Source organism: Drosophila obscura, unplaced genomic scaffold (assembly GCF_018151105.1).
Source record: "Drosophila obscura isolate BZ-5 IFL unplaced genomic scaffold, ASM1815110v1 contig_179, whole genome shotgun sequence".
Taxonomy (NCBI): domain Eukaryota; kingdom Metazoa; phylum Arthropoda; class Insecta; order Diptera; family Drosophilidae; genus Drosophila; species Drosophila obscura.
In genome coordinates this window covers 4031473-4059024 of record NW_024542766.1, presented here as the reverse complement: position 1 = coordinate 4059024, position 27552 = coordinate 4031473, and the positions used below count along the sequence as shown (strand labels likewise).

Genomic DNA, 27552 nt, shown 5'->3' with positions numbered 1-27552 from the left:
TAAAAGAGCTGAAGCCAAAGCCAACTAAAGTCCAGCAATACCATAAAATGCTGCACAAAATCTCTTACTTAGAGACCCTTCTGGGAGGTTACAAACAAATTCAATAAAAATAAAAATAAATTAGCTACAACTAAATGAGGCAAATAAATTCATTTACCGCTCAATGGCGCACCAAAAGGACATCCCTCCCCCTCCCCTATGCTGTGGCAAGGTTAAAAGCCAAAGTTAAAGCCAAACACGTATTCGTAAACTCAATTGCCACACACACAGGGTAGAAATGCAATTCCAAGCCAACCCTCGTTGGGTCGTCCACCAGTGTTGCTCCCCTGCATCTGTATAAATATGTGTTGCAGGTGATTCCCCCCTGCATGCGTCGTTTTCCCCATCTATTGGGGGAATTTCACTTTGCTTTGGCTCTCGTGTCAAGCGATTGACAACACTCTTGAAATGCGCTCACAGCAGACAAAAAAAAAGTCTCTCTTTGATTTCTACGACAAAACTTCTTTCTATTTCCCCAAATCCCCAATTCATTTGCATTCTGCCTTAAAGAAGTGCACTGATAAAAAAGGCATATTAAAAAGAACTACACTCCTATTTGAATTAAATATGTGATTTTTTTAAATTAAAATTAAATAGAATTCACTTGGATGAAAATATAAATGTATGAATTTATGTTTTTAGTACTTAAATACAAAATACTTTAAAATAAATATAATATATAATTTTTAGTTTAATATATTTCATATTTATATTGAATTAAAAAGAACTACACTCATGTTTGAATTAAATATTTGATTTTTTAAATTAAAATTAAATAGAATTCACTTTGATTTAAATATAAATGTATTAAAAAGGCTTTTTTAATACGTTCATATTTGATCTAAATAAAAAACACTTTCAAATAAGTATAATATATAAATTTGTATTTTAATATATTTTATATTTATATGGAATATTATTATGACTTAATTTGAAAATATTATTTTTTATATCAAAGGGAAAAACTGTTTTTTGTAAATATTGCATATTAAATGAAATAAGATATTTTTTTAATTTCTTTTAACTATGCCTATATTTTTTTATGTCCCTAGAATATGTATAATAATAAATTTAGCTATGAAAAATAGTTAATTTAAATATGAAATATATTTAAATTAAATATTAAATTTTAGTATGAAATATATTTAAATTAAATATGAAACATAATACATTTAAATATGAAGCATATTCAATTTAAATTAATATTTCATATTTAATCTGAATATGTAATATGAATTAATTTTGAATATTTAATATTTTTTTTATTTTTTTTTTAATAAGAAATATTTTTAAATTAAATATGAATTATATTTTTTAAAAAAATATTTTCACATTAGTATCAAAATGTAAGTAAAAAAAATTCCAAGTGTAATACAACCGCTCCTGAATGAAAATCAATGGCATACATCTTTTAATGTGAGTGGGGGGTGTACTTATGGGTGTACTCTATTCTATGGGTGTACTTAGCTTAATCTATAACAAAAAAAAAGTGCTAGACATATTTAGATTAAGAGTGGAAAAGTTCAGCCGCCAACATAATTAGGTGATTACACCCAAAAACACTGATTTAAATACAAATTGAAAATCTATAATATTCATAGTCATTCATAGAGCAAACCACGCACCCGCCGCCTGTTCAGCAACGTCAACAAAAAATAAAACAAAAAAAACAAAAATAATAAAAACAATAAAAAAGACACTAAAAAAGACAAGAAAAAACCAGCTTTAAATAAAAATAAAAGAGAAACGTTTGACTGGTCAGTGATCTGCTCTGAGGGGAAGCCAGAAAACCGTCTGGACAAGTGTCTGGGGGCCTTGGGGTTAGGTTTTTGTCAGACGCGTCTGGAACCCACGAAAGTTCCGCACAAATCGTATAAATAGAGAAAGATTTCGATGGCAACGATTCAGTACCAAAGATCTATTTCAAACGTCTACTACATTTGTAGCCAAAAAAACCTTTTAAAACAAAATGAAATTTCTGGTAGGTTTCTAGACTCTGTGACTGGTCTGAGGATTATGTTTGATTATTGTATTCGTTTCGCATAGGTGATCGTATTTGTGGCTCTGTTTGCTGTGGCCTCCTGCCTGCCCCAGTTCGGAGGATTCGGCGGTGGCTTTGGCGGTGAGCAGCAGCAGCAACAGCAGCAGCAGGATGCTGGTTTCGGCGGCGGCTTCGGCGGCGGATTCGGCGGCGAGCAGCAGCAGCAACAGCAGGAGGCTAGTTTCGGCGGCGGCTTCGGCGGTGGATTCGGCGGCGAGCAGCAGCAGCAACAGCAGCAGCAGGAGGGCGGTTTCGGCGGTGGCTTCGGCGGCTTTGGCGGTGGATTCGGTGGCGAGCAGCAGCAGCAACAGCAGCAGGAGGGAATATTCTAAATTCTAAAACGGGCACCGATTGTGCCCGACGTTGTTATGCCATTGAAAGTTCCTCTGCGAGGGACTAGAGAGGACTCTCTACTCAACTCTTTTAAACTAAAAACAAAATAAAAAAAATCTAAAAAACAAAACCAAAAAAAAAAAAAAAACGTTGCAAAAAGTTCGAGACAAAAAAAAAATCCGCTATGCTTGAGGCCAGTGACTCATGAATTATTTCGTGCAAGTGTCAAATAATCTAATGATCATAAATGAACATTTCATTTGATTAGCATAGAGATAGCAGAGCGAAAGACAGAGACAGAGATGCCAAGCAAAAACCTGTATTTTGTGTACAAAAAAAAACAAAAAGTCTATCTGAGGAATCCCCCCTATGAAAGCACTAAGCTAGACATATCTGAGACCAGTTTTGAGTCTCACAAAAAAACACAAATAAATGGCAGAGCAACTCGAATAAATCCAAGCAGTTTATAGAAGTTTTTCAAACGTACAAGATCGCCAGCCGGAAATCAATACACAATGAATTTTATGGTTAGTTCTGGCACTATTTACGCAGACAAACTAAACCTAATCTAATATACCCTTTAGCTGGTTGTATTTATGGCTTTGTTTGCCCTGTCAGCGGCTCAGTTTGGTGGACCCTTTGGTGGCTTTATACGGGAGCTGGAGCAATTTGAACAGCCTCGAGAACAACAGCAGCAGCAACAGCAGCAGCAGCAACAACAGAGCGGCTTTGGTGGTGGACAGCAGCAGCAGGAGCAACAGCAGGAGCAAGGTGTCATCCTTAGGGGTCCCTTTGGCGGTAGTCTTGAATTCTTTCAAGGACAACAGCAAGAGCAACAGCAACAGGGCGGAGGAGGAGGTCAACAGCAACAACAGCAACAACAGCAGCAGCAGCAGGAGAATCTATTCGATCTTTTTGGTTGAGCTAGTCATTCCTAATGATCATAAACGTAGACATAAAAACTAAAATTACTTCTAAAAAAATTACCACACAAAATTCTATTATGTACTCGTAAAAAGCAGACGCAGACTGAGACTTGAGATTGCCTGGCGAATTGTTTGATTAATTTTTGTATTACTACATAGTTGAGAGCGTCGGAATCCTAATCATTTTGACCACAAGTGGAGGCCAACAGCGGACTGTTAATGAGATTTCCAAGTACTTTTTTTTTTTAATGTTCTTGAAAGTTTTTTTGTTTTTCTGGCATTTTGGAAAGGTTAAATATTTCGATCTAGATTTGGCAAGAGTGGCAGCAATATTTTTTGAATTGTTTTTGTACGAGAGAATAGTCAGAGTGCTGACTGCTGCAATGCCCGCCCGTCTCGTTCATTTTATTCTGCCTCAAACAACTGAATGCTGAAAAGATTGAAGCGCCACACACACTCGCAATTTAGTTCATTGAGTGCGTCGCACTCACTTAACTCAATTTAATTCGAGGCATGAAAAAGCCTTAAGCTTTTCTTAGAAAATTAAGAAAAATAAAAAGCAGATCAAAGCTTAGTAGAAGATATTTATTATATATTATATTATATATATTAATATATATTATTAGAAGATATGAATTATATATTATATTATATATATTATATATATTATATTTATCTTAATCAGTCAGTCCTTTTTGTGAGCCAAATATTCAGTAGCAAATATAATTTGGATGCTCTTAAAATTGTATTCGTATCTTAGAAAAGTAAACTGACAGACAGACAGACTGTCAGGCAGTAGCGCTTAAAACTAGTTATATGATTTGTACTAGCTTACCATTCGAATTACCGAAAGGTATAGAATTCCTTCAGTTGTATCATTTAACGCTTTCAGGTGAATGCTCCCTTTTGGGCTGTCCAATCAACTGATCTTTAAACGTTTAAGGCCGCGTTTTATTTATGGAATATCCTATAAAGAAATAATTATTAGTAAAATATCTGGAGAATCTATTATCATGTTAAAATTTGTAAGGTCTTTCTGTACTGACAGAAAAATAATAACTCTAATTATAATATCTAGAGAAGTAATTAAAGTAAATTAATTAATTAAATTAAAATTAAAATTCATTCATAATTATTTATTAAATATTTTTTTATTTATTGATTTATTAAATAATTTATTATTTATTTATTAAATAGTTTATTATTTATTTATTAAATAATTTATTATTTATTTACTATTTATTTATTATTTATTAAATAATCTGCAGTAACACAGAAGTATCTGTAATATCTAGAGTAATAATAACTAACAATATTCAATGATCTTCAGAGTGAACAGCAGTACATTTGGAGCACATTTCTCTGGCAGAAATTTACGAAGGAAAAAATTGTTACCCTTTAATAGGATTAGCCTTGCTTTCAATATGCGTATAAATCGTCCGGAAAAACCCTTCTTGCCTCCAATTAAGCAACAAAGTCAGTTGCAGGTTTCCCAGTTTGCCCAGGCCAAATCAAATGAAAACATCACCATTTATGACACCACCCAAAGAGTAAAGAGTAAACTTTCTGCTTAGAGAGATGCCCCATGTTTAGGTTTGTTGGCCAAATCGCGACGATGGCCATGGCCAATTGTTATGGGAAAAGTTTTTAAGCCAAAAATCGCCAGAAAACTCCAATGAGTGCTATCGTTAAAATCAGCAGAGAGAAAGTGTAGCAGGGGAAATGGGTTTTCGGTTTATCCCGCCACCCACCAAACTCATTAAGCGGCTAAAAACCCTTTTGGCTTCTTTTCCACGCATTTTCCTGATGACTTCATCTTTGTGTGTGTGTGTGTGGAGCTGCGGGGGTGGGCGTCCTCCTTCATTTGCTTGGCTTTTGGTTTTTGGGTTTTGTTATTGGAGACAATTTCGAAGCGAAGCGAAGAGAAGACCCCGCCATAGCCATTGCGGTGGCAACAATAACAACAACAACACCTCGTAACTACAAAACAACTTTTTAATTGCAATTAAATACGTAACAAGTTTTTAGTTGTAAGTGCCACACAGACAGAGAGAGAGAAGCGAAGAACTTGCCACACTTCAGGGGCGGCTTGGGGTCCTCTCTCTGTCCATTGTTTTTGGCTCTCTGGCAGCCATCTATGAAGGGGAATACTATATATGAAATTGCCATTGCCATTGCAGTTGTCTATCTGCCATCTCCCATCTCTGGTTCACTGTTGTCTCTGTGCGTATTGCAAAATTGAGTTGTGCGCTTTGGGGTTTTAATTGTTAATTGTTGGCTCCACGCGGCTGGGTGGGAGGCGAGCGAGGGGCCACGACCCTTTTGACGACGACAACCGTTGATGACAGTCGTCGGAGGACAGATATGGCAAGCAGTCTCTCAGGCTAAGGGTTTTTCGGGGTACCATAAGAAAAGCGTGCTACGGGGATTACCAGACAAACGATTGTGGCCAGGATTGAGGCAACGAAGCTAAAATTGAACGCACAGAGCACTGAGAGCCTTGGAGTTTAGCAAGCATTTTATGTTATGGATTAGGGAATTAAATGTGGAAAACCCTTAATGAGTTTCGCTTCAAGTGGGCGAAACAACAAAACAATATGTGTCTGTGTGTGTGTCAACGAGTTTATGGCAGAGATCTGGGTTCTGGAGTCTCTTTGATCATAAATTGCATTGATTTCCAGTGGGGAAATAGGAAAATGTCTTTTGGTTTTATAAAAGTATACTTAATGGGTAGGAATAGAAAATTTGTACAAAATTAGCAACGAGTTAATGGTGTCAAGTTGATACCCAGAACACTTTTTTGTACTGCTACCAAATATAGTTTATGCTTACAAAAATTATTAAAAACCTATAGAAATTATACCACCAAAAAAACTGAAATATTTTTGAGAAAAATCATGACAAAATAAATGTTTCCATTAATTATTCCTTGCGTGAAGCGTTAAGGGTCTAATGCTTCGATTATAATATCTTCTACCATATTAAACCAATACTAATTCGCTTTACTCTTCTTAAATCACTTACACTAAAATAACTTTCCCGTAATTAGTATTATTTTTTTTGGTGATTTTAAATGCATGTTTAGCTCTTTTAGTTGTGTTTAGTTACAATTTTCTTCGATTATTAGTTCTGCATATACGCGATCTGTTCGTTTAAACGCGTCGCGCGTCATGCTGCAGCGCCCCTCGGTCGTTTGGGCTGCGTCGCTGCCTGGAATGAGCGCGTAACAGTCCTCGGCTTGAGTCCCTTAATGGTGCAACCATTGCATATCAACGGCCAAAGATTGTTCTTATATATGTATATGTATATATTTTTAAGCATTAAAAAATAATGCCAGTGGCCATACTTGATTTCTGCCATCTACTTATAACATTTCTACCGCAGGTCAAGTATTTTTGGCCATTCAATTTGAATACAAATTAAAAGATGATGTGGCCTCTGATGTTGTCGCTTAACCGCTTTTTTTTTTTGGTTGGTCGTTCTGCCATCTAATGGATCTTTATGACAGACACTTGCCCTCGGGGGTTAAGTGAAGCAAAAACCGCTCCTAACTTTGGTAACCTTCTCTGAGTGTTTGCGCTTTCTTTTTCGTTCTACCTGTACGTTGGATTTTCGTCTTGGCTTTCCTTTCCATTTTTTTTTTTTAGAGGTTTTTCCTTCACTAATTTGGCCGCAATTTACATAAAGGACTCGCGCACGCGGCCCCCCCAAAAAAGTTGTTAGCCATGGTAATTTTTTTTCCACTGTTTTGCATATAAATATTTTTTTTTTGGTTGGGCAATAGAGAATTTTTGTTTGTGATTAAATTAGAGTGAAGGAGGAGCAAGAGAGAGAAAGAGAGAAAGAGAAAGAGAGGAGTACTAATGATAGGCAGCCTGCATTTTAGTGCCCAACTTCATTGAGTCTCGCTCTCCCTCACCCTCCTCTGCTCTCTTTGCACTGCTCGCTAGATGTATGACTTGGCATTTATGTATAGTTTTGAATCGTAATTTTTGTTGATTTATTTATGCATGAAATGCAAACAAAATCTCGAATAATTACCAAAACAAAAGCCAACTGACAGACCGAGAGAGTAGCAACAGACAGCAGTAGCAGCAGCAGCAGCAAAAACACACACAAAGCTAAATACAATCCTTCAGTCAGACCTTCAGGCAGACAGACAGACAGAGACGGACAGCCTCTGGAGCTGTCATATATTCAGAAGGAGTAGCATCCAGAGAGACAGAGGAGGAGCGGGAGCAACAACTGTCTTGGGAACAGGCGAATATTATAATAAAGCGTAAAGCATTGTATGATTGTTGTTTTCCTCTCATATTTCCTCACATGAACACACATGACAAGCGGCAGTAGACAGGAAGTGATTTTCAGGAAGTGGCAAATACATATTTGTACATCATCAAACCATCAGAAACCATCAGCAATACGAATGAAATACATTTTGAACATAGTGCTTTAATGGAGGTCAATCTGTTGAATTGTGCAAGAAATTATTTTTGTTACAAAAAACTCAATAATAATATATGGGAAGTAGTCAAGAAAACAATTAACATTGGTACAGTAATCACAGACAGCGGGCAACAAAAGATTAAAGAGCAAAAAGAGCAAGCAAAATTGTCGCTGATAAGAGAAACCGTAGCCCAAAGTCGATCGCAACAAATGGAATAGCCCCATGGGAGGAGACTGGTACACTGAGAAAAAATACTTGCAGCTTTAGTAATTGCCTTAAAGAAAAAAATTAAATTAAAATAATAAATATACGGTATATATATTTAAATATATATAAAATGTATATAAAATATAAATAAATAAATTAAATAATAATATTGGATTGATTTTTGTTAGCTTAAAATATAAATAAATAAAATAAATAAATATAAGCAAATAAATTAAATATTAATATTGGAATAATATTTGTTAGCTTAAAATATAAATAAATAAAAAATAAAATGAATTAATAATATTGGAATAATTTTTGTTAGCTTAAAAAATAATTAAATAAACATAAATAAATAAATTAAATAACAATATTGGAATAATTTTGTTTAGCTCAAAATATGAATAAATATAAATAAAAAGGTTTGCTAGCTTAAAATATAAATAAATAAAATTAATAAATAAATAGAAATAAATTAATTAATTAATAATATTGGAATAATTTTTGTTAGAGTAAAAAATAACAATTTTTTTTTTTATTTCATAAAAATATTCTTTGAAAATGAATGCTGAAAATTGGCGTTCCACTTAATTTCGGCTGGTTAGTTCATTGTGTTTTTGGAACTAGTTCAGTGCTAACAAAGTTTAAGCACTTCAAACACTTTTGGCCTTTTGCCTTTCAACTGGATGCTGGCCACGCCCCAACCAACAGAGAACAAGTGTGGCAGTGAGAGTTGGAGCTGGAGAAAACCCCTGCCCCTACCCCCTACCCCCTGCCTATTCTATGCCATTGCCCATTCTGTTGCCCGGGCCTGCAGTAAAAATGACTGCACACAGCTGTGCTTCATGGCTCTCTGAAGGAGAGAAGGCTGATGCTGAATCGTTGGCAGTGCCAGAGACTGGTCGACGGTGGAGCGGGAGGGGGCACTGCCGCAGTAAGATTTTATTAGCGGTGGTATTAGCAGCGACAGCAGCGGCAGCGGCAGCCTCCACCCACACCAGCTCCATCTCCCACCCCGCTACAGTGGTTGTGGCGCTGGCGTTGCATATTAATGCAGGCATAAAAATATTTACAACTTTTTTATGCAGCAAAAACATTCTCCCTCTCGCTCTCTCTCTCTCTCTTTTCTTTTGCTTGCTCTTTGGTTTGCTGGTTTCCTGGTTTTGGTTTTTCTTTTTGCTAAAATTTAATATATAATTTCTGGTCGTTTAATGAGGGGCCATTCAAAAATTCTCACCATCAGGATCTGAATGGTTGGGGAGTGCTCCCGTTCATTTTCGTCAAGTAGCCAGCGGCTAGCGGGGCACAACAACAAGTGCGTCGGCCATTAGGAGCGGGTGACCCCTCGGTGTATCGTAAAAATTGCTTCAATAAACATTATGCAAAGTAAAAAAGATGCGCGAGCAGGAGGCCATAAAAACAAAAGGAGATCGGCCCAGTAGCGCTGTGGTTGTGTGTGGCCCACTGTGCGTGGGTGGCTGGGCTGGGCTCTGGTCTGGTCATGGCTGAAATTCGCATTCGCATTTGGGATTCTCACTGATTCTCTCTCTCTGTCTCTCTCTCTCCCACTGCCATCTCTTTTTGTGTCTTTCACTTAATCCATGTGCTCCATGGGCTCGCAAATTCCAATGCTGCTTTCTGTCATCCGCAAAAGTTACTTGGTCCTGGTGCTGTTCCTGGTCCTGGCCAGCACCCATAACCGAAAGGATTATACAAATAAAAAACAAAGAAAAAAAAGGTAGAAATGTGGAAATGTGGGCTAGGTGTTATAAATATTTTTTGGGGTACAGCAGGTGAAAACAATTTGGTGCATAAAGTTTTCGCTTAGCAGCGCCCAAGGACCCCAGGACCCAAGCACCCAAAGAACCAAAGAGACACGCGGCTCTGACTTCTGTTTTGTGGCCCAATGCGGTTTGACACAAAACAGAGAGCGAGACAGAGAGAGAGAGAGAGAAAAAAGGTTGGCCAAGATAACAAATAAACGGGGGGTTGGGGAGCGGCAGAAAAAAACAAAAGAAGTCAGCAGGCAGGCGTTAGGCATATTTTAGTGCATTTGTTGAAGTAAAAATATAATGGCAAGGAAATGGAAAAAATAGACATTAGAATAGACCCACAGCTGTGGGGCTTTTTAGGCAGATTTGGGATCATATGGGATCTGTGGAAATAGCCTCAAATGCAGCAAGGAAAAATAAAACAATGAAGGAAAAGTAAGGCAATTTTTTTGGTATGCAGAAACGAACCCTTCTACAATGCTGCCTTAACTCTGCTATCAATTACAGTAGGTTGTGGGTTCCTTCAAGGACTTCCGTGGCAAAAGCAAACAAAAAAAAACCACTAATGCATTTCCCATTTGCAAAGGTCTATGGTCAACGATGCAGCCAGCAAAAGCAGCGAGAGAAGAGAGAGAGAGAGAGAGAGAAAGAGAGGGAGAGCGAATGACAGCGATTTCTCATGTTAGACGTGCCTTTTTTATGTGGCACGGAAATTAAAGTAATCATTTTTTATTGCGCGAACAAACAAAGGCATTATATTTTACAACTAGCACAGAGGACAATACAGATAGAAAGAGCAAAAGAGAGAGTTTGCTAGAAGGAGAGTGAGCAACAGAGAGAGAGAGAGACAAACAGAAATGTTGAATGGTAGAGACGACCACAAAATGCACTGAAGGACAATTGAGTGCAGAAATATGGCCAGAAAGCCTGGTGGGAGAGAGAGGAAGGAAGAGGGAGCGGGAGGAGAAACTTGCCAGCGGATACGCTGTCCAAACAGCCAACAACAGCAGCAGCAGAAGCAGCAGCAGCAGCAAACGGCAAGCGGCAATGGCAACTAAACTTAACCGAAGCCAGGAAAGGCGGATGGACCCCGGGCACACCCGTACTCAAAGTCGTACCCCGTGCGGAGTCCCGGGGCTCACGGCTCACGGCTCGATGCTCGGACGCTGCGGACACTACTCGCCCTCGCCCACTTGCAGCGAAAGAACAAAGACTTTGGCAGCTGCGACAATGACAACAGTGAAAATAAAAACAAGTAATAAATATTTAGAGTTAGGATTAAACCTGTGGCATACCCTATAATTTAAATAATAAATAATAATAGTTCTATGTGCTAAGAAATTCCAGCATAAAATTGTTGTTATAAATCCAGCAAGAACTGAAAAATTTCCACTAATAGGAAAAATAATAATAATTTCTCTTCATTTATAATAATCATAATCATAATAAAAATAAATAAACGTAATATTATTTTATTTATTTATTTGTTTTATTTGTGATACTCTATCACAAATAATTTCTCTTCATTTATAATAATCATAATCATAATAAAAATAAATAAATGTAATATTATTTTATTTTATTTATTTCTATCTTCTATATGAAATACTCTATCACAAATAATTTCTATATATATATATATATATATATATATTATGCATGTATATAGCACGTAGATAAATGCTATATGAAATACTCTATCACAAATAATTTCTCTTCATTTATAATAATCATAATCATAATAAAAATAAATAAACGTAATATTATTTTATTTATTTATTTGTTTTATTTGTGATACTCTATCACAAATAATTTCTCTTCATTTATAATAATCATAATCATAATAAAAATAAATAAATGTAATATTATTTTATTTTATTTATTTCTATCTTCTATATGAAATACTCTATCACAAATAATTTCTATATATATTATATATATATATATATTATGCATGTATATAGCACGTGATAAATGCTATATGAAATACTCTATCACAAATAATTTCTCTTCATTTATAATAATCATAATCATAATAAAAATAAATAAAGGTAATATTATTTTATTTATTTATTTGTTTTAATTTATTCCACGAACTGACATTTCACGTTTATCTACTTCTGGTCTCTATTGTTGCATCCCACAGATTTTTTCCATTTGTATGAAAAAGGCTCTTCCGTAACAAACCCATACAAAAATACAATATACCCCTCTATGCTCAGGGAATACCCCGTATAAATATATATATATATAGAGAAACCCTTGGATTCCTCTACCATCGGAGAAAATTGCATTAAAATCTATGGAGTGTGCATAGAAAAGCGCAGAAAATGTTCCTGTTTTGGGGGGTGGTGGTGGTGGCGGTGAAGTGCTGCCGGGATGGGGTGGATAGTTCTCAGTTTTTGCGGAACTACGAAATGGCGAAATTCGTGAAAAATTAAAGGAAAAAGGATATGACGCCACATTGCAACATGAACGCAAAATTGCAATTTTATTATATTTTAACAATGCACTTCGTTACGTGATTCCCACCAGGAATATTGTACCACCACCACGCTAACCACCCCACCCCCCACCGTTCACTCTCTTCAAAGTAAAAGCCAAGAGACAAACTCTTACCTTACATACGTACATACATACATACATACATACATACATATATGTATATATAGTATATATATTTTCCTTCTTTTTTTTTTGGTGTTCTCTGTGGCTTTTGCTGATGGTTTTATGCATGCAATCCTGAATGGAAAGCAACGTTCGTTTATAGTTTATTGAGCTTTTGCTTGTTTTTTTTCTGGGTTTTTTTTTTTTGGTGAATTGAAGTCATAAATTCATTTAGGTTTCTGCATGGGGACATGCTTTTTGGTTTATATTTATTACAAGGCATTGTCTTTCGATTTGTGTGATTTATTTAAGATTTGAAGTAAATTTAATGGAATGAAGACATGAGCGAGCCCTTTTGGCAGCAGCAAATTTAAAGGAAAAAGGATTTTTTAATATTTTTTATAATAAGTGCAGAAATGCTTTTGAGGTTTTAGCAAGCCTTAATGTGTTTTTAGGTCGTTATTCATTTATTGCCTTGATATTAATTGATTTTTATATATTTTTTATATATTCCTAATATTTGTCAATGTTTTCTCTATAGGTATCAATGTTTTGTCTAAAGCTATAGATTTTCAGTCGATTTACAAAAAATTGTTTTCTATGTTTATTGAGTTTAAGTCTTTTGTGAGCCTATAGCTTTTATTTTATTTTAATTTTATTATTATTATTATTAATATTTTCTTATTATTATTATTATTTTTTTTGTTATTATTAAATTATTTTATTTTATTTTATGTTAATATTTTTATGTATATAGTTTAAATAATTTACAAAGATTATTAATTGTCTTACCTTTTTAATAGCATTTATTTCATTAATTGTTTTTTTTTTGTATATTGTATTAATAATTAACAATAATTCTTAATTGTCTTTACCTTCTTGATAGGTGTTTTGTCTAGCCACAAGTTTAACGTTTGCTTCTATCCCTCCTTTAGCGAAGGACGAATCAATTCTGAAATTAAGAAGCAAGCAAGTCGTATTTTTAGTCATCATTTAAGCTTTTATAATAAATAGCTTGATGTGTTATCTGCGTCTTAAATACCGGAAAATCTCGAATAAAATGCAACAATAAACTCTAGACAATCTGCTTAAAATGTCACTACAAAATTGTTATCCTATTTCATGGCCTGACATTTATTCTGATTAATTGACACTTTCATCTATTTATATCATCTAATTTATTTAGCCAAATGCTTTTCAAAGTGATTGCCAGCTGTTGGGCGCTCTTTAAAGGCCACACAAAACAATGACAGCCATAAATAATGGGGTCTCGTTTCTAGACTGTTTTCTCTTCTCTGGCCAAGGCTCTGAGGCTCTGAGGCTGACCTGCTTGCTTGCTTGCATTTCATTTGCGCTTGAAAAATTCTATTTACACTTTATGATTTCTTTATTTAACACTAATTGCTGCCTGAGATGCTGCCTTTATTTCATGTTTTACTTGGCCTTCCGCTTTCGCCTTTTGGCCGGCAAAGCGAGAGAGAGAGAGAGGATCCAACTGAAAGGCAGGGTCCAAGATGCACAGCCAAAACAATAGCAATCAAATAAATGTGTAGAAAAGTGCAGAGCAAGCAGTGGCCGAAACGCAGCGTAAATACTCTTTATACGGTTGCAGGTTTCAGCGTGTCCTTCTGGGATAAGGTAACGCTTCTGCCATCTGGCATCGAAATGATTGGCAGACAAGGCATTTCTGATGCCAAAAAGTTAAGCAGAAAAACCGTTGATGACGGGTCTAATAAGATACATAAATACACACACACACACACACCACACTCTCACACATATGTACATATGTGTGCATCTCAGATAATATCCCAAAAAAGAAAAAGTTTTCTTTACTTGCTTTTTCTTTGGATTTATTTTTATATGCCTTTTGCCTCAGCATATGCTTGTTTATGGCTCTCTGCGTTTTTTCATCTTCTTCTTCTTCTTGTTCTTCTTCTCCTTCAGTATTTCTGCTGCTGAATTTTCCCTCAGTCTGAATCTGAGTCTGAGTCTGAGTCTTCGTCGTCTCAGCGTCTCTGTTTCGCTTTTCTTCGTGTAAAGTTTATTTTTGTTACTTATTATTATTATTCCAACGCTGCCTTGTTTTGTTTGTTGGTCTTGTTTTCTGTGTGTGTGTGTGCGTATTTTTCTGTAATTAATTTCGTGCTTCGAAACATCTGCAGCTGAGGATTTTTACTGCTGCAGCCGAAATTACGCATACGCCCCCCCCTACCACGCCCCATGTAATGCAGACAGGCTTCCTCTTGATGGTTTTGCTTTCATCTTCGGCTACAACATTTTGTGCCCCAAATTTGTTTGTCTTAAAGTTCTCATTTCCCCTGAATGGCAATTTGTTGAACAAAATTAAATGCTGTAAATAAATATTTTTGCTAAAGAGATAGACGAGAGAGTGCCCGGGTAAAGTGGCCTACACACAACAAATTCTTGCAAATTTCATATGAAACTGCAACTGCAGCAAACGGCGCAATGTGCAATGCGCCGTGGCGGCCCACAAGGGAAGCACCCAGAATACCACAGACGACTAGAACGACGTTCCACATGAGCAGTCGTGCTTAGAGGCGAGTGTAGAGCATAGCCTATGGGCTGCCATGGGCTGTGGCACGATCTAGGATCTATAAAAAATTTACAAGAAATAGTAAAAAAATATATCTCTGAATTTTCCATAAAATAAGGGCTTAAATCTATGAAATATATTATTATATTTTTTTATTATTATATATTATTATTATTATATGTTATTATTATTATATATTATAATCGTCTTTAGCTATACACTTAAATATGTTTGGTTTTAGCTGAGAAAAATCTAAGGAAAAGTTTAGAAAATACTAGAAAAATGTATCTCTGAGTTTTCCCATAAAATAAAGGCTTTAATCTATGAAATATTCCAACATTATTCATCATTAGCTATGCTAAATCTCTTTGGGTTAAGCTGACAAATATTCACTGGCAAATTCTTCTACGCTGGAAAGCTCATCCGACAGTCACTCAATTTGAAACATTTACCTGGTGGTTTTTTGGACTTGCATTTGCCTATGTGCCACTGCCACTGCCACACCGCAGTGTCGCGTCGCGTCGCGTCGCTACGTTCCAAGGCAAACAGCCCACAGTGGCAGGGAGGGGGACGGTGGGGAATGTGGCATGAAAGGAAGTACCAGACTGTGGCATACACTTGTATTTACAGCATCCTGCATCCCCCTCCAGAGAGTTGGGCAATGCAAACCAAAAGTTTTCATGCAACATTTTCACTCCCGTTCCACTTTTCGTGCGCAAATCTCGCAACGCTCTACTTTTGTGGCATAATCCGACGGTAAGAGTGGGGCTCGAGGGGGGTGTACGGATCACACAAATCAGTGCAGAAAATTTGTCAAACAGCAACAATTCTCAGGATAACTAATCCACTCACAGATTTCACACTTCAATTTCCGCAAAGGTGGGCTGGTTGTGGCGCCACACACATCCTCTCATACTTGCAAACACAAGTTGCAAGTTATTTGTTGTTGCACCTCCCACCCACCCCATCGTTATTGTTGCCATGTTCCATGTCCTTTTCCATTTCGATTGTGTCACTTACATGTTGCGCTGCTGCCTGCCACTGCCACTGCCATTGCTACCGCCAAAGCACAAAAATTTGCCAAACACGAACGGAGTACGGATTGTGAGCTGGTGAGCAGGGTAGGGGAACCCCAACCGGAACAGCCAATGATTTGAGGAGTGCGCCCAGGCAATTTCACATCGGGCACGTATGCAAACAGTGGCCAAAAATGTGGGCGTTCTCCCTGTCTCTCTCTGCACCCGCCCACAAAAGGGCCCCGTGGCGAACTATGCCAAAAACTGTCGGCTACAATTTTGTCGGCTGGGGGTAAGGAAAACGCATAAACAAGCAACAGCAAAAAAAAAAAAAAACACCAAAAATCTTATCAAAGATATTTGAACTATTGGATACCCGCTAAACGAAAATGAATACAATTTTAGAGGGAATTTTTAAGAGGAAATCTCTTGGGAATTAATTAATTATTAAATTAATTAATTGCTCGCTGCTTTTGAAAGGGAGAATAAGCCAAAAACTTTAGGTTTCAGCAACGAACTGCTTAAGCTGCTTGCAGCACTGCTTTATGACTGCGTGTACTGCTTGATGATTCTTCTTTTACTGCTTATTTGAAAACGAACTGCTTGAACCAAAGCTTCATGTTTAAGCCAACGCGCTGCTTGATCACATGAAAATTTAAACAAACCTTTAGATCTCAGCATTGCGATGCCTTGCAAAGGAGAAAATTGAGCCCAACCTTCAGGCTGACACGATCATTTCAAGAGAAATTTTCCAGCTAACGTGCAGCTTGAAGTTAAATAAAACCGAACCTGTCATGTTACAAACGCATTCACGCATCGATTACACCTCCAAACCCCAGCAAATACCCTGTATAAAAACGAGAATACGTTGCCCAAACAACTACAATATGACAAATTCAGCTTCGTCTCTGCTTGGGCCTCCGTCTATGCAGAGTGAAAGAGAGGATGTGTGATGGTCCTGCCCTCCAGTACAATTTCCGTTGCAACGACACAATAGACAAAAAAAAAAAAAAAATGGGTGGGTGAGGAGTGAGGCCAAGCTGAAAAAGCTGCAAATCTATGCCTAACTACAAAGTAAGCAAAAATCGGAACTGGTTACAGATTGAGTCGTTGTCGGGGAGGACGGACTCTGGTGCCTGGTATGTCATCGTTGTGGTTTGTTGCCTCAAGGCCGCCTGCTGCATATGGGAGTGGATGATGGAAATGCATTGAAATGCAAGCAACGACACAGAATTTGCAAGCAATTTTCACTGACGAGTGTCAAGAAGAAAAGTTTCAGTTTATGCTGGGAAAATTCTAGGAAGATTCCTCGAAGGATCAGCACATAACAGAAAAAGATCTCAGCTTCCGTTTAGACATATATTTAAACTATAACCCATTGTCTGCTACTTGCACTTTAAATGTAATTTCGTACCTAGCAAGCAGCACCCCCCAAAAAACACCTCCACGCCAGCACCTGTTTTTTTTTTTTTTTTTTTTTTGGTAACCCATTTATAATGTCGACGCAGAAAACACGTTATGAAAAGTGCATTTTTCGGTGCTGTCCCCCCAGTGCGACAATAAGAAACCCAAGCGAACAAAACAGCTGGACAGAATGGAATGGCCAAAAAACAAAAAAAATATATGGAAACCCCCTCCGACTTCTGGCATAAAATATCACACGTTGAAAACGTTTTTCGCGCGCATTTGGTGTGGCATTTAATTAAATGCATTTTTATTTTTAACGTCACATAAAATATGCGCAAAAGAAAAAGGGACACACCAAAAAAAAAAAAAAAAACAAAAACCCGGAACAAGGAACACAGAGGACCACAAGAAGCAGAAGGCGAAGCGGGTGCACAGAAAAAAAGGTGTTAATGGTGTGACTATGAAATTCCATTTGCATACCACACCTAAGCCAAAAAGGAACAAAAAAAAAAACGAACCAAAAAAAATAATAATTAAAATACCATAAGCATAGTTTTTTTTTAAACAAAAAGAAAAAAAACGAGCAATAATTTTTAATGTAATTTTTCTTACATTTTTTCTGTATGTGTGTGTGTGTGTGTGTGTGTGGCTGGTCCGGCTGCTGGCTTAAGTAATGGTAATTAGCTCGTGGAAAAATCCATTAGCCGTAGACGCAGCAACACAGAGGGACGCAAAAAAAAAAAATGTGACATTTTTCATTTTCATTTCCAATTTTCTTTAACATTTTCCACATCATTCACGATGCCAGAGTAAACGCATGATCACAAATTCAAAGAAAAAAAGCACTGCGATGCCAATAATCGCCGAATATACACCAAGGGCCAATACTTCACCCAATTTAAGGGAAGTTCTCTTCTCCTCGGCGAGTGTCTCCTCAGATACCGCCTCAAGCGGTGAGGGGCCAAAGTAGAGGCTGACCAATAGTATCGTTAGACTGACATTACAAATCCAAACGCAGGACCGTTCAAAGCGTGTCATCGCATAGAGGGTATTGCGGCTAAGCCAGGGCCCAGTCATGGGGCTGACTAGAAACCAATTGAGGAAACGCTGCTCGAAACTGTTGCGGAAACGTCGCTGCCACGACAGCACCGGCTTCTCACTGGCGGATCGTGTGAAGTAGGGTGATCGTATGAAGGGCGTGTACCCCTCCTCGATCCATCTTTCGACGATAAACAATTGCTCCATATCTGTATTCAAATCGATAATGGTCACTGTCCGGCAATACCAGCGCGGATACCGTCCATTTCGCTCAATGCCAAAGGCCAATCGGGTGGGTATTTCAACGGCACCGCCAGGCAGTGTGATTTTATTGATGCTATTCCGTAAGAGACGCGGACGGCCCGGATCCTGTGATATGATGTACGACACCTGTTTGCCTTTTGCCGTTTTGAAGTAGAATTTGATATTGGATGTGGTACCAGCGAACTCCTGGCCGCCAGTCTTCACCAGCACCAGCATATCCTTATCCGAATCGAATGTCATATCCTCCTTGAATCGCACATGCTTGTGCCTACACTCCTGCACATGCCGATGCTGATGGGCGGACATCCGACCAATATATGTGAAGAGTACAAACATCAGCAGTAGGAACAGCATCAGGAACATGGCAAACATATACCAATTGGTTTCCAGTATGGGCAGCACCATCACCGTAATGTATCGTTCGGCGGCAACGGGAAATATGCGCGAGGCTAGCGGTCCCAGGATATCGCAGGTGCATTTCACAAACATACCATTCTCATTGTCCAGTTTTGTGCTGCAATATTTTGCGCTCCAACCGGGATTCAACGAGCGATTCGACCAAAAGTTACATTGATAAGACTCGAGCAGAATCGAGTAATTCAAACATTTCTTAACAATATGCTGCACGATGTGTGGATGAGGAAGAAAAAATATAGATGTTAGTTATCGTTATTGTAAACGTATAATTTAGTTAGGATTAGTAAAAAAGAACAAAAAAAAGGTATAAAAAAAGGTCAAATTATAAAAAAATTACAAATTTAATAATTAAATATAGTTGAGTACAAACAAAAGTATTAACTTAAAGAAAATATATGTAGAATAAAAATTAACTTAGCAAATTAGGTAAAAACAAAAATGATCGGACAAATAATTCTTACAAATATAAAAGCAATTTAAATAAATTAAAATTAATGTCAAAAATTAAGAAAATGTTTAATAATGATAATATTAATTAAATAATTAAAAATAATTGAATACAAACAAAAGTATTACCTTAAATAAAATATATCTAGAATAAAAATAAATTTAACAAATTAAGTAAAAAAAAAAAATTATCGGACAAATAAATATTGGACATCTTACATAAATAAAACCAATGAATTAAAATTAATGTTAAAAATGTTAATGTTAAAAAAAGTTGAAAAAAAAAACAATTTGAAAATTATGCAAAATCTGAAAAAAAAAAATTCTTTTTTATCGAAAAAATTATGTTAGTATCGAAAATCTCAATTGTATTAAAAGTTGTAGTTGGATTCGACCCTATTCCTACCTTTAGGCTAGGACCTTGACCCTTCCTTGTCTCATAATGTGTATGATCGTCCTGGAGCTCATTATCTTGACTGAGTACACCCACATAGGCAATGCTAGTGTCTGGGCAATTGTTTGTCATCCAAATGCGTTTACCCCCCATTTCAGGTGTGATGCGACAAGACTTCCGCTTGATTTCGTGCAATTCGGGCTTCGCATTCAAAGTCATCGAAATACAAATGGGATCTGAGACTTGTACGATGCGCACAGCCAGCACACTTTTCGATCTCAAGGGTATCGTATAGTAGTGTATGTGCGAGGCACTCAGAATTGTGCTATTGGCCATCCATTTGACAAACTCTGGATTCGAACTGAAGTCGGATATGTTCATGTAATAGACCAACGGATTTTTAAGCGGATGCCGCACACCCATCGGATAATTCTTTTCCGGACTGTAGGCATGCACAACGAGTACGTTCGTCTCCGAGGGCAATGGCTCCGGATACCACCAGTATATGTTGTGAATATTCTGCTGCGATATGATCTGAAAGAGTATGGTGTCACCATCCAGCATTATGCTCAGTTCCTCAAGCAGTCCCGGAGATATCTCCACCTCGTGTATTTGATCGATTGTGTTTACGGTCAATTCGACAAGGGGTTCTGTTACCTCCGTTACATTCATCTGATAGGCAATGCCACCCTGGAGCACGGTCAGCGCCTCATCGTAGGCATGGTGTCTACGGGTGCCGAGCACACCCAGATAATAGATGCACTTGTACAGATACCAGGTGACCTTTAGCCACCAATTGATGCGCAGCAGGGTGATCGGATCCACATCCATAACAAGTTTACGCTCCATCCCCACATTCTGTCCCATGTTGCAAGTGTCATCGTATGTCTTGCACTGTGGCGGTGCATGCTTCTCCGTTCGCATGGCCATGTAGTACAAGAAGTACATGTGCTGATCGGTCAGCGAATTGTACGCTGCCCGATGTAGCCATTCCAGCTGCTCGATTATCTCCTCGAATGCCAGGCTCATGCGCGTGAATATGCCCGTAACCAGTGCGGCACCACGATAGTCCATGGGCGACAAACGTTTCACAATTTGTGCGGCCAACACTGAGAGCTGTTCGAGCTGTGTGCCCGTTATGATATCCTCAGCGTTCAGATATCTGTAGATCGCTCTGCCCTCGATGGCTGTATTGATCCGCTGTACAGCCACCAGTGCCATGACATAGGCCTTGTTCCATCTGCCATGCCTCAGAAAATACGCCATCGGACTGATGTAGGCCTCTATTTCGAACAGATGTGGTAGCGTATTGTTCACGTCTATTTCCCCTATTTGATCGGTTCTAGACACATCGACATTGAGTGTTGAATCCACGCACATGTCAAGGTAATCGCATATAGATATATATAGTTTTTTGGTGGCCGGCAGTGTCGTTTTGAATAGACTGTAGGGTACATTCGAGTCGATAACACCCAATTTAACTGTATACCTATACTGTAAGGGTGGATATTTCGTTTTGAAATCGTTGCAGCCCAGATAAAAGTTTGTATACGCCTCCAAACCCTTTTTGGGCCATATTATGCATTCACCATCCTGTGGGCCATCGTTACGCTTAAATTCTAGGTGCGCCTCACCCGAGGTACCATCCGTGAGTATGATCTCCAGTCGTACATGCATCGCCGAATCGGTGTGTCGATGAACGAGATGCGAAAATTTCGATACCAGCGCATGCGCCTTCCCTGGCGTATTCACATACCATGAGTAGCTGCGAATCTTTGCTCTACAATCCAAGCATTCACCCATCAAGTGAATGCTATCGATGGGTGCATAGGCATTCATATAGCAATTTCTACGGCAACGTATATGTGGCGTTATTGTTTTCTCCTTGACAACTTCCAGCATTTGATATTCGGTGGCATTCACAAGGTGATCCATGCGCGAAAATAATGACAAACTGATGTTATAGAATTTGCCCGCTTTAAATCCATTTGGTGGTATTTTGATTATTACCTCTGTGGAATACATTTAAAAATTTTAAACGAGAAGGAACGGGTGAGTCGCTTCTGGGGACGCGACTCTACTTATACCCGTACTCAGTCAGTATATACATATTTGAGCTTATGATTTTTTAGAATTTTACAAAAAAAATTTACATATTAAAATTTTTTGATACATTCATTATTTAAATCTACAACTACAAATATTATTATATATGTAACATGTAGATTATAGCTGTACCATTTATATTCTACATCTCCTCCGCTAGAGGGCTTTCGCGTTCATAACGAGGCAGAGTGTGCGAGCGAGAAAGAGAATGAGTAGCGGATCTTTGGTCGGAGGTGGCGGGGGGAAGCAACTGAAAATTAATTTTTTCATTCTGGCTATAATTATAATCCGATCTGATTTAGATTCGGCAATCTGGTAGATATGGTCATTCTCTACGATAATGCGTTTTTAGTTTTATCGTATCTTTAAAATTGTGCCTGCCACAGATGTTCGTCCTTTGTGTGAGCGGAAGGGGGCGGGGTGCACACTTGTAGCAGTGTGATATCACATGAGTCTGGAAACCAAATTTGGTTTCTCCAGCTCTTATAGTCTCTGAGATCCAGGCGCTCATCAAGACGGACGGACGGACAGACGGACAGACGGACAGACAGACATGGCTATATCGACTCGGCAATTGATGCTGATCAAGAATATATATATTTTATGGGGTCAGAAACGTTTCCTTCTCTGCGTTGCACACATCCACTTTTACCACAAATACAATATACCCCTTAACTCTTTTTTGAGTACGGGTATAATGATTGATTATTGTGCTTCTGGGTGCTTAGTTTATTGTTGTTGTTGTTGTTCATAACGTACTCACTAGTACTCATTTTTGGAGTGCAGTATTTATTTTTGCGATCATCTGCACTGTAACAGCCCCAATAAAGTATCCTAGCATGATCTTCGGACCGTGGCCTCGATCTGTCTCTGCTTCGACTGCCATCCAGCACAATCTCCTTCGCTCCATTGACCCGTCGATAAATGTTACCCTGGATTTTTGGTTCCACCTGAAGTGGTATCATGCGTACATAACACTGGAATGCAGTTCAGTTCAGTTCAGTTCATCCGCTGTGACTTGGGTATTTTGTTTTACGTAAATACTACTTACCCTTGCCACACAATTGACGCCATTGATAATTGCATTGGCGCGCAAAAGAAATAGAAAACGTCCCGTACCACCCACATTATATCTGAACCTGACCGTATACGGTTGTATCTTGAGCACCAGACCCCTGCTGACACCCGCATGACCAATTAGTTCTAGGTGTTGGGCATGAAAATAAATATATAAAAAAAAAAAATATATATATATATATATAATTACTTCTCTCGCTCATATCGTAAAAATTCCAATCCACATGATCGTATTCAAAGCGCTTGCAATCGTCACCCAGCTCGGCAAAGAACTGCAAGTGACTGCGTGGTGAAACATCGACTGGAAAATTGGGATCCTGGCAGAAGGGCAGACTCAGCAGCGGATCACAGCTCATCGATTTGGGCATCAATATGGTAAGGTCACGCCTGGCCTTGCGTGCCAACAATTTGCTGCGATCCTTCAGCGACGATATCTGAATGTACACGAAACGCGCACGCGAATTGAAGTAGCTGGCATGCGTGCGATAGAAGTAGCAATTTTTGTACGGCAATCGGCCCACTCGAATGTCATACTTTTGCAATATGCTTGGCAATTTGGTGGTGTATTTCCAGGGATTTGGCTTGCCTTTGGGCACAGTGATCACCTCATCTATCAGATAGTCATCCGTATTGACAGTCAAGTTCAATACAAATGTCTCAGTGCCCAGTGTGGGCAACGTGACGATTATGTCATAGACTTTGCCATACAACGGACGACGATTGTATTCTATGTGAGGCTTTAGGGGATACCTTTTCCTTTCTTCTCCCTTATCTTTGCCATTATCTTTTCCTTTGTCTTTGTCTTTGCCTTTATCTTTTCCTTTATCCTTGCTTTTATCTTTGCCCTTATCTTTTCCTTTATCTTTGCCTTTATCTTTTCCTTTATCAGTTCCTTCATCTGTTCCGTTACCTTTTCCTTTATCTTTTCCTTCATCTTTTCCCTCAACTTTTCCCTTATCTTTTCCTTTGTCTGTTCCCTTATCTTTTCCTTTATCTGTTCCTTCATCGGTTCCTTCTTCCCTTTTCCCCCTACTGGATGATGCATTTAGGTTTTCCCGATAGTCCAGGCTTTCATTGTAGGCAGGATCCCAAAGTCTTTTGATGCGTTGATCCTCATTGTAGAATGTATATTTTTGTACTTCGTTTTCCCAATTCAAAAACTTGCGATATTTTTCGTGCATTCGCTGGAATGGATTCATCGTCTCACTATCCAACATATGCATGGAGTTTTGTGTCGATTCTGGTTCAATGTTTTCCTCCTCTACGTTCCATATCGTTCCATACCTATAGGGTTCCATATGGTTCCACTGGCTTTCCTCATTTTGGTCACTCCTACAATGATCCGTGTGCCACATTATCGATATCGATGTCATCATGAGGAACATGAACATTTGCATAATACAAACTTCTTTCAAAATATATCAATATTTTGTGCTCCATATTTGTGTAAACATTTGTTTTTCATATATATATTTTTTGTTTGTTGACTCATTTGACGCGTAGGGCAAGGGCATTGGGGAAGCGGTGCTCAGGTGTGACAGGGGCAAAAATCTCATCCTTTCTTTGGTTAATTGCAGCAGCCAAAACTGTGCGGTTGACAGGCAACACATGACATTTAACCGCAGAATATTTTCGTTTTTCTTGTTGAATTTTCTCGTTATTTTTTGTATTTTTTTTTCTTTTTGTGTTTGTTCTGTCTGTCTGCCTACATAATTGTTGTAAATTAATTGCAAATTGTGTATGCAAAAAGCATAAAAGTGCACTTCAAATACGAGTGCAAAAAGGGAACAAAAGCCCGGCACAGCTGGTAATTTATTGACCACAGAACAACATCCAGCAGGACAGATAACCAACAGCCACAATCATCAACGGGAGTGCGATACAGTACAAGTACAAGGCTTAAGCAGAGCTGCAAGCTCCCAACTACCATTTCCATTTCCATTTACAAAATCCATATAAATCAAATGAAATTAACTCAAAGAGAGCACAACAGCGCACGGCGCACAGGGAGGGAGCAAAGGCAGGCAAATTGAGTGTTGAATTTTTATAAACCACCAAAAGACAACGACAGCATTCGACAATAGACAATCATACTTTATTTACTATAAACTTTACACATGGCATGGCATCGCATGGCATGGCATAGTTCTTTCTCTTTCTGCTCTGCATTTCTATGGATGGGTGATAGGGGAGGCGACAATTTCTTAAATTGTTCGAACAAATGAGAATGGAATGGCTGTACGAGGAGTAAGAGCAGGCCAAAGGCGACAAACCATTTACAGGCCAGAGCGCACGTCGCATAAAAAACAGAGAGGAATGAGTAGAAAAAAAAAAAAAAAGCAAAAGCAAAATAAAGATGTGTGTGTTTGTCTTTTCGACTGTTCAGGGAATACTCTTTCCGGGCAATGGGTGGGTCTACCTAGCATTAATAGTGTGCGAAATAGTGTCCAAGTGTTCAGATAGCCTAAATCTACCTTATTTTTGTTAATTCTGATTATGATACTGCTTCGATCGTAACCAAATTCAGCAATCTGGTAGATATTTTGCTTCTCTATGTTGCTGCATTTTTCAAATTTTGGTTTCGCAATTTTATGTTATAAAAATAAATAAAATTAATTATTTATTTGGAATTTATTTTATTAATTATTTAGTTATAATTTATTTTATAAATTATTTTTTTATAATTTATTTTATTAATTATTGTTTATTTATTTTTTGTATTATTTATAATTTATTTTATTAATTATTTATTTAAAATTTATTTTAATAATTATTTATTTATAATTTATTTTATTAATTATTTATTTATAATTTATTTCATTAATTATTTATTTAGATTATAATTTATTTATATTATTATATTTAATTATAACTTATTTTATTATATTATTTATTTTATTTATTTATTATTTATTTATAATTCATTTTATTACGAATTAAAATTCGTCAGAAAAAAATCTTAAAATATAAAATAATTTTCTTAAATACTTAACTAATCCCCCAAAACGCTCGATCTATTAAATATACCCCTTTAAATAAAGTGTAAAAAAAAACTTTAACAGTAAAGCAAAAAAAAACAAGAGCAAAAAAATACACAAAAGAATGAAGCATTTTACGATTTAGCATGTGTGGAGGGGGGTGACTGGGGGGGAACCTGATGAACGGTCTGTCCGGATGGGGAGCCGAGAGCAGAGGACCACCAAGTTCAGCACTTTGGCCGCGCGTCAAGTGCTTTTCATTTTCCGAGCACGTCGTCGCGTCATAAAACAAAAACGCATGAAGCGCAACGGCCAACCAACCGCTTGGGAAGGGACGTACACACACACACACACACGTTGGTGGTTAATGGTGGTGGTGGTGGTGGTGGGGGGCACGTTTAGCATATATATTTTCACACTTGCAATCATACTTTAAGCAAAAGCAAAAACCCACATACGAACATCACTCTAGAGATGGCTAAAAAGTGCCCCATGGTTAAGTCAAAACTCTAGGTATAGTTTTCTTTGTACCATCTCTAAGGCAGAGCAGAGCATCTTACACTTAAGACATAGATAACAATGTGGGTGGGGTGCTGACGCTGGCGAGACTTTTCACATAAAAGTGCGTCAGTATTGTCACCCAAAAACTTTTGCTTTCTTTATTCCTTACTTTTTGTTCTCTATATATTTTTATTTTTATTTTGTGGTCTGCCTCTTTGTGGTCTGCCTGTGATGATAATAATTTGAAGTGGAATTCGGCGGCGGCGTGCTTTTACTTTGTGCCATCTTTTTTTTTGTGTCTGCACAGTCTGTCTACGGTTTTTGGTTTTGGCTTTAATTAAAATGTCATAGACCCCACACCCCACCCCGCGCCAAGTACAAGGCACATAATTACCAGAAAAATGACAGAGTTTTACATATATATATTTTTGGAATGTCATAGAACCCCACCCCGCGCCAAGTACAAGGCTCATAATTACCAGAAAAATGACAGTCTTTACGTATATATATTTTTGGGAGCAATGTACGAGTATATTTGGCTATATAAATGAATATTAATGCGCTGGCTGATTTAATAGATGTCAGTGTCTCAGTCTGACATTTTATTAACTGAATCGACTTAACACATTTTCGTTTTGTGTGTGTTTTGAGAAGGGTTGAGATGACTGACATTAAAAGGATTTGGCGAGAGCGCGCGGGCGTGGCATGTGCCATGGTGCCATAATTTCTCACTGACACTAATGACAGATGAGATAGAATTCTGCTGTACATTGAATATTCCAAAATGCGAAATGGGAAATAGTTCCCGACACACAACAGCAGCAGCAGCATCTTTAACCTTATCAAAGTTTATAAGTTCAAAGCACTCTAATGCCGTGATGAATGCGCCATCATCATCGTCATCATTATTATTATTATTATCATTGAATGCTTAATGGATCTGAAAAGCAGCGTGAAATCCTTTCCATTTTTCCCCCA

General features: G+C 37.7%; 3 protein-coding genes across 3 annotated transcripts; 2 read left to right on the top strand and 1 right to left on the bottom strand.

Moving 5' to 3' along the window:
* Nucleotides 1-1918: 1918 nt before the first annotated feature.
* LOC111074222 (heterogeneous nuclear ribonucleoprotein A1-like) lies at nt 1919-2863 on the top strand. Its single transcript, XM_022366942.2, has 2 exons — nt 1919-2020; nt 2086-2863. The coding sequence occupies exons 1-2, from the start codon at nt 2009-2011 to the stop codon at nt 2410-2412; spliced, it is 339 nt and encodes a 112-aa protein (XP_022222634.1). The 5' UTR covers nt 1919-2008; the 3' UTR covers nt 2413-2863.
* On the top strand, nt 2848-3659 carry LOC111074221 (ataxin-8). Its single transcript, XM_022366941.2, has 2 exons — nt 2848-2940; nt 2998-3659. The coding sequence occupies exons 1-2, from the start codon at nt 2929-2931 to the stop codon at nt 3334-3336; spliced, it is 351 nt and encodes a 116-aa protein (XP_022222633.2). The 5' UTR covers nt 2848-2928; the 3' UTR covers nt 3337-3659.
* A 14469-nt stretch (nt 3660-18128) lies between these two features.
* On the bottom strand, nt 18129-24568 carry LOC111074240. Its single transcript, XM_022366965.2, has 5 exons — nt 23286-24568; nt 23070-23221; nt 22782-22995; nt 19925-21924; nt 18129-19275 (listed from the first exon to the last, which is right to left on the bottom strand). The coding sequence occupies exons 1-5, from the start codon at nt 24490-24492 to the stop codon at nt 18145-18147; spliced, it is 4704 nt and encodes a 1567-aa protein (XP_022222657.2). The 5' UTR covers nt 24493-24568; the 3' UTR covers nt 18129-18144.
* Between the last annotated feature and the right edge of the window lie 2984 nt (nt 24569-27552).